Source organism: Ricinus communis, chromosome 8 (genome assembly GCF_019578655.1).
Source record: "Ricinus communis isolate WT05 ecotype wild-type chromosome 8, ASM1957865v1, whole genome shotgun sequence".
Taxonomy (NCBI): Eukaryota; Viridiplantae; Streptophyta; class Magnoliopsida; order Malpighiales; family Euphorbiaceae; genus Ricinus; species Ricinus communis.
This window is the reverse complement of record NC_063263.1, coordinates 16,308,246-16,321,285: the sequence shown is the minus strand read 5'-3', so window position 1 is coordinate 16,321,285 and position 13,040 is coordinate 16,308,246. Positions and strand designations below refer to the sequence as shown.

Genomic DNA, 13,040 nt, shown 5'->3' with positions numbered 1-13,040 from the left:
AATTATACTATTTATAAGAAGTTAATTATGATCTTAAATGCTAATAATGATATGGTAAAAATTTATGACTTAAATGGATCCGAGAGCTGTTCATTCTATAATCCTCATGCTGTAAACTCAAGGCAGGAGAAATCCTCAAGCTAAGACCGTATAGAGGCACCTTGCCATGAGAGGTCTTTCTGCTCTTTTGGATTCTTATAGCCGAGTTAGCCCTTTTGGATCATAGAAGAACAGATCGCGCAAACAATTAGCTCATAGCCAATGGATCGAGAAAAAGAGATGAAGAATTTAGAAAGCCATGGTGAGAGGTGGAGGATTGTGAGCCAATTCTTTGTCTTTGGACAGTTGTAGTTTGTTCTGTTCCCCAATGAGGAGGGTCTTTTTTGAGCATTTTAGAAAGATGACATGTGTAACTGGACAGGTGTGGTATAACTTCCCTGACATAGTTGAGTATTCCAAGAACCTGTTGTATTTGCTTTACAGAGAGATTCTCATCTGGAAAGTAATCAAGCTCTTTTGTCAAGTGTGGACCATACGTGTATTGGCCGTCTTTGAAATGCATGCCAAGAAACTCTATCTCTTGTTGGCTAATAATACTCTTTTTCTCTGACAGCATGATGCCATACTTTTGGATGATAGCAATGAATTGTTTCAAGAGGTGATGATGTTCCTCAGCTGTCTCCGAGAATAGGAGAATGTCATCAATGTAGATCAGGGAGGAGTAAAGGATAGGCCCAAAGATTTCTATCATTGTTTTTTGAAATTGTGAAGGAGCTGTTTTGAGCCCAAAAGGCATGATTGTTCATTGATATTGGGCGTTTGGGATACAAAAGGCTGTTTTATATCTTTCTGAGGGATGGATACCCAATTGCCAAAATCCAGCCTTAAGGTCAAATTTTGAATAGAACTAGGCCTTCTGAATATGGACTTTTAGGTTCGAAATTCGAGGGAGAGGAAATTTGTTATCTTGCAGAAAATGGTTTAAAGGCTTGTAATCAATAACAAGTCTCTTTTTCCCTTTTAACTTTTCAGACCTTTTTTCCACATAAAAAGCTTGACAGGCCCATTGTGAGGTTGTGGGCTCAATAAGGCCCTGTTGTAACAGAGTCAAGCATTCTGATCTGACAAGGGCTAGATCTGTTGGAGTCATTCCTAGATGAGTGGCCTTTGTTGGGTTGATATCTTCATTGAGCTTGAAAGGGAGGCTGATATAGAACTGGGGATTTTTCCACAAGGGAAGAGGATGTTGGAAATGTGAATGGGACTCTGGACAAAAAGGAAGGAATTTTTCTTTGTATTGTAAAAATGGTGGTTCTGTATCTGCTATAGTGAACATATTAGAGGTATCTGTGTAAGGACGAAATTGCCTCTTGAACTTTATTCCATTGGGAAGAATTTGAAGCCTTTGAGCTTGATGATAAACATCAAACCCTATTAAAAGGTCTTTGTTTGGGAGATCTGAGCCAATGATGTGCGTCCATACCACGCAATTAGGAAAAAACTGTATCCCGATTTTTTGCTTTGTGATTAGAGTAGTCTTAAAAGTTTGACCATTTGCTGCTCTGAAAAACTGAACATGAGACTTCCAGTATTCAGATGGAAGGATTTCGGGATTCATCATGCTTCTTTGAGCTCTAGTGTCAAAGAAAGCTATAATTGGAACATGTTTTGCATACTTTGAAGGCAAGACTTGTATAGAAACATAAGGAACTGGAGGAATTTTGGTAGCAAGCTGAGATAACTCAGGAAGTGGATATGGAGAGAAAGGGTATTGCATCACATTTGTCATGATATCTTCTTCTTCTTTTGAAGGGAGACTGATCATCAGAATTGGAATCTCACTATCATCAGAGTCTGAAGAGGACTCTTCTGAGGATTCTGTGGAGTCTGAATATTCTGCCTCTATTCCAAAGAGACTTTTTGGAGTAAGATTGTCTTGTTCTGATAAGAGTGACTCCTATATCCTCTTCAAATGAATCTGGGAGAGACATAGACATGCTGACTTGTTGTATCATCTTTGCTAATTTTTCCAGATTCTGGGGACAGTTCTTAGCATAGTGTCCTTTCTTTCGGCAAATATAGCATCTGTCTGATTTGTGGCCTTGATTCCTCTTTTTTTGGAAATATCTGAATCCTTTTGAGCGTGGCTTTCTTCCTCTGAATTCTTTGTTTCTGCGCGGGTATTTTTGGAAATGACGTCCGATCTTCTTTTTATGACTGGAGCAGACGCGATTTGAGGCCTTGCATTTAATCTTGAGGTGGCTTTTGTTACAGGCCTTTTGAACAATCAAATCTCCCTGAGATAATCTTCTGAACAATTCTTGTTGGTCATATAATCTCTTGATGGAAGAGAGAGTGAATTGCCAGATTTCTCTAAGGGTAATGGAGGTGACTGGTTTCTTTGTTGCGGCGATCATGTTGTTGACTTCTGGTTGTATCTCATCTGGTAATAAGGTGATGAAAGTATATTTCAATGTATCATCACCATCATGCCCTCCAATGACATAATATAATTTGGATATAGCAGAGTAATGTCTTTCCAGATCCTTGATTTTCAACGAACAACATTTTCGATCAAAGTATTCTTATTTTTGTTGCCTTATAACAAGATCATAACTTCCAAGGAACTGATTATGGAGAACTGTGACCGTAGTTGATGGAGTTGGTAGCGTTACAAACTAGAGCCTGGTATACTTAGGCTGTGACTGAAACCAATCTCTTAAACTTCCTGTGAATCTCGTAACAAATTCAGCAAGAACCTTTTTAAGTGTGGCACCATCAAAAGTCATTTGGAGATCAATCCATGCCAAAAATTCAGAAAGCTTATCCTTCCATTTTGATGGAGGTAAATCATCAAAGGAGAACCAAGGTCCCGTGCCAGTTGTCGATTTTGGCCTTGGGTATGAAGCTCCAATAGGAGCAAAGTATGACTGTGCATCCTCCGTGCCATCTTCAGGCTCCACTACTTCTGGACTGGGTTCAGTAGTAAAGGTATTCATGAGAATTTCTATGATATCAGCCATCTCAGAGGTATTTGAGGAAGAATCAGAATCATACGGACTGATGAGTGATTGGTCTGGCAATTTATTTTCTTTAGAAACTGGAGGAGGAGATATTTTCTTTTGTTGGGTTATGGAGCCTTTTGGGTATAGATGTGAAAAGGTACCAAAGGGTTGATAAATAGTTCTTTCTTGTTCTGGTTGTGGGAGAAAAGGAAATGAAGAATAATATGAGGGAGCAATGGCAGAAGATGTAGAGGCTGCTGATGTAAAGGAAGGGATTATAGAAGACTGATCCTTTCTGAGGTCATGTTCAATTTGATCAATCTGTCTTTTGAGCATTGTAATTTCTTTTTCCTTCTGGATGAAAGCTGGTGTAATCGGTTAAGGAACTCGAAGCTCTTTATCTAAGGCTTGATATTTGGCGGTTAGAGAAGAATATAGTTGGAGTACTTCTTGAGAGAAGGTGTCCAACTTCTGGTCCAGCTTATGAGCCAAATGAAGAGCCTGATCCAATTTTTCATCTATTTTCTTCAGATAGGAATTCTAAACTATGGAATTTGAGGTCTGCCAATTTAGGACCTCTTATGGTGGAGTGAGAGGCTCTATGGATCTTGATGGAGTAATCCATGAGGGGAGGATCTCCGATCTTTTATTTTCGGACTTCCCAAGGGGGGGGGGGGAATCTTCAGGCTGGAACATGAAACAGCTTTGGATTGCATGAGATGGTTGAATTGCTGGTAAATCAGAATGAGTCTCTTCTCTACAAGTAGTAAAAGGCTTTTTCCCAAACACAACTCCCATTTGGGCTAAAAGCACCTTCATTTCGTCAAAGGTGATGTCAAGGATAGTCTTTCTTTCTTTTGCAAGAAGTTCTAAGGCTTCCTTATACATAGGAAGATGAGTTTTACTCTGATTTTCTTTTTATTTCCTATGGATGCCAATCCAAGGACCGTCTGGATCTCGGTCATCTGGCCTTGGTTCCATGACTGAACATGGAGTTTCTGGTGTCATGTCTCTTGAATTTTGCTTAGAATGTTGAAAACATGGTTCAGCAAATTCGAGATCATCTCTGCAAGTGCATCCTGATCTGCACATTCCTGGGTCAACATCCCAGATAAAGTGTCCTTTTATTCTGGCAGCATAGATATGATGTCCAGAGGACTGAAAAGAGTGAATAAGGATCTTTTCCCTAGGTCTAGACACAGGTTGTATCATTGATGCCTGGAAGATAGAAGGTGCAGAAGAAGACTCTTCCATTTTTGTGAAAATCGTCTTTACAGTACCATCTTTTTGGTTAACAAAAAGAGGGTCAGTGGCCTGAACAGGCTTGGCCTGAGATGCCTGGAGCTTTTCATAATTGGTCACCCATTCAGTTGGGATTAACTTCTGCAGATCTTCTTTTTGCAGCTGCCTTGGGGCCTGGACTATTGTAGGAATTTGGCCAGAGTCAGCCATAATAAATAAAGCATCTGAGGAGGCTTGGAAGCATGGGATCTGGAGATTAAAGGCATGGTCCTGTAATCGGTGGTGCAGGTCGCGAGAGAGCATCACTTGATTTGCTCCAGTGATCTGGACTTGGACCTTGAGTGTAGTTGACAGATAGGGATCATTGAGAGATAGGTTAAAATTGGGAAAGAAAGTCAGAACAACACTCCGAGTGTTAAGTGTTGTGACTATAGTTCCAATTACTGCATGCTCATATCTAAGATATCTGGTATCCAAAAGCGATATACGGGTCGTAAATGGTAGACCCATCCTGCCATGATATGAGAGGACTAGCCTGACAGCTCCGAGATGGAGATGTGTGTATCCTTGTTTCCTCCATTGTTCTATAAAGGAAGTAGGAATCTTAAGAGTAACATATTGCTCCTGAGTGGTAGAGGTAAGAGAACATTGTGAAAGAGAGGAAGATTGAACATATTCTTTAACGGATAAGGGTTGTTTGTGGATGATTTGGTTGAAGGTTTTTCTGATAAAGTTCTGTTTCTTGAAGATATTATATGGGTTAATGATGGGTACAAGAGTGTTTTCGATTTGGACATTCTCAGGAATATGAGAAATTTCCACAAGGTGGTAAATTTTATTGGATATAGTTTTTCTGTAAGAAGGAGAAAGTTATAGAGTAGAGGTATGAGTAGTGATTTCTGAAGTCATGATAGTTGGGTTTCTCTCTTCTGTCACCATGGCTCTGATACCAAAATGGATCCGAGAGCTGTTCATTCTATAATCCTCATGCTGTAAACTCAAGGCAGGAGAAATCCTCAAGCTAAGACCGTATAGAGGCACCTTGCCATGAGAGGTCTTTCTGCTCTTTTGGATTCTTATAGCCTAGTTTTTCCCTGATTGCGTGGTATGGACGCACATCATTGGCTCAGATCTCCCAAACAAAGACCTCTTAATAGGGTTTGATGTTTATCATCAAGCTCAAAGGCTTCAAATTCTTCCCAATGGAATAAAGTTCAAGAGGCAATTTCGTCCTTACACAGATACCTCTAATCTGTTCACTATAGCAGATACAGAACCACCATTTTTACAATACAAAGAAAAATTCCTTCCTTTTTGTCCAGAGTCCTATTCATATTTCCAATATCCTCTTCCCTTGTGGAAAAATCCCCAGTTCTATATCAGCCTCCCTTTCAAGCTCAATGAAGATATCAACCCAACAAAGGCCACTCATCCAGGAATGTCTCCTACAGATCTAGCCCTTGCCAGATCAGAATGCTTGACTCTGTTACAACAGGGCCTCATTGAGCCCACAACCTCACAATGGGCCTGTCAAGCTTTTTATGTGGAAAAAAGGTCTGAAAAGTTAAAAGGGAAAAAAAGACTTGTTATTGATTACAAGCCTTTAAACCATTTTCTGCAAGATAACAAATTTTCTCTCCCTCGAATTTCGAACCTAAAAGTCCATATTCAGAAGGCCTAGTTCTATTCAAAATTTGACCTTAAGGCTGGATTTTGGCAATTGGGTATCCATCCCTCAGAAAGATATAAAACAACCTTTTGTATCCCAAACGCCCAATATCAATGAACAGTCATGCCTTTTGGGCTCAAAACAGATCTTTCACAATTTCAAAAAACAATGATAGAAATCTTTGGGCCTATCCTTTACTCCTCCCTGATCTACATTGATGACATTCTCCTATTCTCGGAGACAGCTGAGGAACATCATCACCTCTTGAAATAATTCATTGCTATCATCCAAAAGTATGGCATCATGCTGTCAGAGAAAAAGAGTATTATTGGCCAACAAGAGATAGAGTTTCTTGGCATGTATTTCAAAGATGGCCAATACACGTATGGTCCACACTTGACAAAAGAGCTTGATTACTTTCCAGATGAGAATCTCTCTGTAAAGCAAATACAACAGTTTCTTGGAATACTCAACTATGTCAGGGAAGTTATACCGCACTTGTCCAGTTACACATGTCATCTTTCTAAAATGCTCAAAAAAGACCCTCCTCCTTGGGGAATAGAACAAACTACAGTTGTCCAAAGACAAAGAATTGGCTCACAATCCTCCACCTCTCACCATTCCATCTACAGGAAATTTTATCCTTCAGACGGATGCATCTGATAATGCGTGGGGGGCCATCCTCCTTGAAAATCTCAACAACAAGGAACAACTGTGTGGTTATGCATCAGGACAATTTTTTCCTTCAGAAAAGCATTACCACTCAACTTACAAAGAGATCTTGGTAGTCAAATACGAGATAAAAAAGTTTGTGTTTTTCCTACTTGGACAACACTTCCTGGTTCGGATGGATAATTCTTCATTTCCAAAAATCCTTGAATCCAACCAAAAGACCTTACGAGAACCTCAATTATTGAGGTTAAAATCATGGTTCAACAGATATAATTTTGAAGTTCAGCATATAAAAGGGACGAGAAATCTCATCCCAGATTTCTTATCCAGACTGTTAAAGCCACAACCAAAACACCAACCTATTGTCCTCCTCACCTCAACAGTTAATCTCCCTATAATCTTCATGGCCTCTTCGTCCTCAAAAAACCCTCTGCAACCTCCCTCACCACCAGACCTTTCCACAAATCTCACAACGAGACATGTCAATGATTTTGCCAGAAATATGATGTTTCATTACTTGGCAACTAATCAACAAACTTTCTCGCTACCCATCCAACCCAATTTCTTTTATCCAGATTACCCTTGGTGCCTAATTTATCACCTTTCTCCTACCCATCCACATATTGAAAGTGAATTATGGTTTCTATGGTGTCTTTCCACAGTTTGTTATCATGCTATTGAAATACCGGTCATGGATCTCCTATACTTCTTCAATAGTGAGACAAATACAGGAACATATCCATGGAAATACCTCACTTGGTTCAAAACCCCATGCCAATGGAAAAGGGACCTCCTCAGAGTTTTTCATGAAAACAAATTGTTCACAGACAATAACTTCAAGGCTTCAGGATATCATGCCATCTACATTCTTCACAGGCCTTACCTACAGCTCTCAGAAGACACTTATGCAACCCAAAACATCTGTCATTATTGGAGAACGATTGAAATGCCTTTACATCTTGCTCCTCCAACAATAACAAGGGATTTAAAGCACACTCTACAACTAAGAAATGACCTAGGAATGACTGATGTTTCTACACCACTAGCCTGCACTTACAATGGACATCTATGGACTGAACACTCCATTATTGAACATTCCACTTTTCCTATACTACCAACCCCACTAGATGATCCGAATCTGAACACTGAACAGAAGGATGCCATTATGCAAGATTCTCAACCTATGGATAATGATGACTATGACAGTGTTTTCTGAGCTGGCAATAATAGTGGTTCGTGAGCTGGACTTAAAGACTGGCTTTCTCTAAATCAACATGTAATAAAAAGATGAGATTCCAATTTCATCTTTTTCGTCTTATTAGGTGAATAATTTTCTGCTTTTCTACATGTGATATGTAAGTGTATTATTAAGACTTATCGTTTTAATATGCATGTGAGATGTCAGTGTATTATTAGATAGGACTTATCCTTTTGTAAGTGGAAAATCTCATATTTTCTTCTAAGGAAGACATGTGTCAAAGATAAGATTCCCACATTATCTTTTCTGTCTTATTGTATTTAGGCCTCTCTATATAAATAGGAGTCAAGAAGTAATGAAGCAAGCGAGTTTTCCTTCCTTTCATCTATGAGCATAATATTCTTCTCCCTCATGGCTTTCTAAATTCTTCATCTCTTCTTCTCGATCCATTGGCTATAAGCTAATTGTTTGCACGATCTGTTCTTCTATGATCCAAAAGGGTTAACTCGGCTATAAGAATCCAAAAGAGCAGAAAGACCTCTCATGGCAAGGTGCCTCTATACGGTCTTAGCTTGAGGATTTCTCCTGCCTTGAGTTTACAACATGAGGATTATAGAATGAACAGCTCTCGGATCCATTTTGATAATTATAATAAGTATAATAATTATCATAGCTACGACATATGAACAATAAATCTTATTATCTTTTTAATAAAATATATATTCATATTCATATATATATATATATATATATATATATATAATATAATATAAATAAAAAGAATAATAAAATAGTAAAAAATAAAAATTTAAAATTTGGATCATGAAAAATAATTAAAAGAAATTTGTGATGCGTTTGAGAACTTATTGGTCGAATATAATAATTAGGAAAAACTTCGATCTATATATATGTGATATCAAAAGTAATAATTATAATAATAAAATAAATTGCAAGAATTAAGACAATGTGATTTTTTAAAAAAAATTATTTTATAGAAGAATGAGAACTTATTAGTGCAATGAAATAGATAAAAAAAATTAAAATTGATAAACATAAATACTTTTCATATTTATTTACTTTAGCATAATAAATATAAAAATTTCACAAAACGATATATGATATGATTTTTATAAATAACTAATATAAATATAAATAAAGATATCATAAAGATAAAAGTAAAACTTATATTTTATACTAATATTATTAAATTAAATTATATATATACAAAATAAAAATTTTAAATATAGAATGTATAAAATAATTATGCAATAGCATGAGTAAATTGATAGTAAACCAATAAAGTATTAAAATAACAATGAACACATAAATTAATATATTAATAAAATAAAATTAAAAGTATCAAATATATTTTTTGATTTTTGATTTTTATATTTTGTAAATTTTTTATTAAGTTATCCGAATTCCATCATAGGTATATATAGTGTGAATAATTCATTAATTTCTTACAAAATTATAAATATATATGAAATTATTATAGAATTATGATTAGATTAAATTATCACTAATTAATTTTTTTAAAATTAAAAAAATTAATTACTAATTAATTATAAAAATTAAAAAACTAAATTAATTATATATGAAATTAGAATAAAATTAGTAAGGGTATTTCAGTCAATTCAAGAATTCTCATTTCCTTTTGTACTTTTATGTATGCTAATATTGCTCATTATGCATGTTGTGCGCGTAAATTATTATTATAAAATTAAATATAAAATATTTGATAAATTAATAATATAATATTTATTAAAAATATTTAATTATTTTTATAAAAAAAAATTTGTATAGTAAAAACTAACGTGTTATTATATCAGAATGGCCACCGTGATTACTAATATTGGTGGTAGCCTACATAAGAATTTAATTAAAAAATAACAATTTTGTTCGTGGTCTCAAATTCTCCAGAGAAATATAACTGCCTTCTAACTTCTATTTTCTTTTGGTTCCACAAAATTAGTGTATTGATATCTTATACGGCTCTACGATTACAAACATTTTATCTTTCGACACAAATTCGGGAAACAAATCAATCCATTCTCTCGGTGCCAATATCATCAAGGAAAAATTACAGATTACCTCAGAGATTCATCATAATATGCACTTTTGTCACTGTGTTTTAATAAATAACATATTTCATTCTTAATACTCATATACTTTTCAATACAATAGTTTGTATATTAATTAGATATTATAGTCTAAAATATATAAATTGATAAAATAATATAAGTGCCATTTCTGAAGTTTTTTAGAGTATGAATTATTAGGGACTAAATTACTATATAAATAATAAAAAAAAAAGGTCATGAATCAAAGTAAAAAATTGTGGTGTGTGTTTTCTCCAATTTCGAAATTTAAGGAGGAACATGTAACTGATAGTTTGATCTAGGGAGAAAAAGTACAATTTGTGAATATATAAGGATAAAAGTGTGTAATAGGGAAAATTTTAGGGGGTCTTGGTAATTATTCCTGAATCTCGTTATCGACTCAGACATGGGTCTGAACACGTCAGCTTGCCACGTGGGTTAATAGACATGACGTAGCACGACAGTCCTTGTAGATAACGCTATTGATAAAATACAATAAAAAAAAATAGATTTTATGACAAATTCGGTTTTTATTTTTTCTTCTTTTTATCGAAAAGAATAAAAAGTAAAAATCCAATCTTTCAGATTTTCTATTGCTTCTTGTTCTCCACTTTCTCAGTCCAAACACCTAAAATATCCTCACAGAATGGGAAATTCAGGTAGCAATAACCGTCGCTACGACCAACACCATAATCACCGTCAATCACAAGCTCAAGTAATTCAATACGCATTTGCTGCACCATCTCAATACCCAAACCCTAATTTACCTTACAATTACCGACCGTACCCTCCTCCACATCCTTCTGGGTTTTATACGCAACATCCTGTGTATATTCCTCAAAATAATAATATCCATAATCTCCATAATTACCCTGGTGGAGTTGCTCCTCCGATGGTTTCGCCGCCGGTGGAGCATCAAAAGGCAGTTACTATTAAGAATGATGTTAATATAAGGAAAGATAGTATTAGGGTGGAAGAAAATGATGAGAGTCCTGGGAAGTTTTTTGTTTCTTTCACTTTTGATGCTACTGCTCCTGGAAGGTAATTTGATTTCTTGATTTCTTGATTTCTTGATTAAATTCTTTATATGGTTTAAATGTTTATGACTTTTGCTAATTTTCATTAATAATGCTAAAATTGAGGTTAAGTTTTGGTTCTTTTGGTTGGAGTAGTGGCAGGGTTTTGTTTTTGCAGTTTTATTTTTGTGTTTATATTGTCTAAATGAATTATGGGTTTGCTAGCTATGATTAAGAATCCAAAAGTTGAGGATAAATTTGGTTCTTTGGAAAAGATACACTAGATTAATGATCAAAGATTTGCTGATCCAATTGTTCTCAAGGCGTATTTGCTTTGATTCGTTAAAACATTTTAATGTCTTACTAGAGTGAATAATAAGGACTACTTACTAAGGAGCCTCCTTTTCCTAGTTGCAGGGATGTCGTTGTTTGGGGATTTGAGCAGTCATTGGAAGTTTTGGTTATTGTTTCGATATCTAAAACTGTATTGCCCTGTCCAGTACAATCTTTCTTTTTGGTTTAACATCTTATTGAACAGTTTGATTTAAATTACTGAGAACTAGATAACGTATTTAATTTCAATTTTTCTTTCTTATTTTGTGTGATAGCATTACAGTTGCGTTTTTTGCTAAAGAAGGTGAAGATGGTAACCTGGTAGCAACAAAGGAACATTTACTTCAATCAGTCACTGTATGTTTTGAGCAAGGTCTTGGCCAGAAGTTTAGACAGCCTTCTGAAATCGGGATTGATTTCTCAATGTTTGAAGAGACAGAGTTAAAGAAGGAAGGTGCAGATGGGGTGTATCCTCTCATGGTGAAAGCTCAGGCATGCCCATTGAATACTGACGGAGCAGAATCAAATCCAAATGGTAATTCTCAGATTACGCTTGCTGTGTTTGATAAGAAAGAGGAAGATAAATACCTGGTTCGAGTGATGAAACAGATCCTTTGGGCGAATGGTACAAGATATGAGCTGCAGGAGATTTATGGGATTGGAAATTCTGTAGAAGTTGAATCTAATAGTAGTGATTCTGGAAAAGAATGTGTGATCTGCTTATCAGAACCACGAGATACTACCGTCCTCCCGTGCCGACACATGGTAAATACAGATACTGCTTCCCATACTTTATGTCCTTCCATTCTAAGAAATTACGTAGCCGTCTCTTGAGCTTAAATCATTTCAATGAGTAATTGTTTCCAGTGGTCTTATCTGTGAAGTTGTTATCAATGCTTTGATTGGATGGCCCAGCGAATCTATTTTGTGAAACCTTGAACTATAGACAGTTAATTTGATTTATTTGGAAATCTGGCCATGCATAGGTCCTACTTGCTTATGGCTGCTATGTCTAATATCTGTTTTACTGGATGCAGTGTATGTGCAGCACATGTGCCAAGGTTTTGCGGTTTCAAACAGACCGATGTCCCATCTGCAGGCAACCGGTTGAGCGCCTCCTGGAAATTAAGGTCAAGGATGGAGTTGAAGATTGAGGATTGTCCACCACCTCCGGATACTGGTTTCTAAAACTCTTTAATTTACGTCTCCCATATCTCACTTTTCAATTTACTCTTTTTTTTGGTTTCTGTCTCCCCATAATGCAATCTTAATGATTGGAATTGCACGTAAATAGTGTAAGCCAGTGGCTTCTTATAAATACACAATTTTATGCTCTTTTATAAGTTTTCCTTCAGCTTTAGAACATACTTCTCATTGTAAAATAATTAGTTCTTTCCTTCAGCTTCTTATAAGCCAATGACGAAGTCATTTAGTGGTTGATAATGTAGAAATTAATAACCGGTATAATGAGTTGCTGCCTATTGTGTTAGAGTTGTTTTCTGATATTTTCATAAAATCTTATGTATGAAACTGGGAAAAATTATAAAGCAAAAATGACTTCAGAAGTTTAATTGGTGTACGAATGATAGTTATAACTCATAACAGTTCTAAAAGAATTTAAAATAGTGGATCTAAATTATTTTCCATAAAATTTTCATGTTTCTAAGAGAGTTTAATACAAGTTAAATGATAAAAAAAATATATTATTGTAAACACTTGAAATTGAAATTGATATCATTTAAGAAAAAAGTGAAATGAAATTCACTTAATAAAAAAGAAGAATATAATATGAAAAGAAACTTT

The 13,040-nt window shown here is 35.5% G+C and overlaps 1 protein-coding gene across 1 annotated transcript; it reads left to right on the top strand.

The window, feature by feature from the left end:
* The first annotated feature begins 10,427 nt into the window (after positions 1-10,427).
* On the top strand, positions 10,428-12,580 carry LOC8263147 (probable E3 ubiquitin-protein ligase LOG2). The gene is made up of 3 exons (XM_015726046.3): positions 10,428-10,929; positions 11,513-12,002; positions 12,275-12,580. The coding sequence occupies exons 1-3, from the start codon at positions 10,535-10,537 to the stop codon at positions 12,389-12,391; spliced, it is 1,002 nt and encodes a 333-aa protein (XP_015581532.1). The 5' UTR covers positions 10,428-10,534; the 3' UTR covers positions 12,392-12,580.
* The last annotated feature ends 460 nt before the right edge of the window (positions 12,581-13,040 follow it).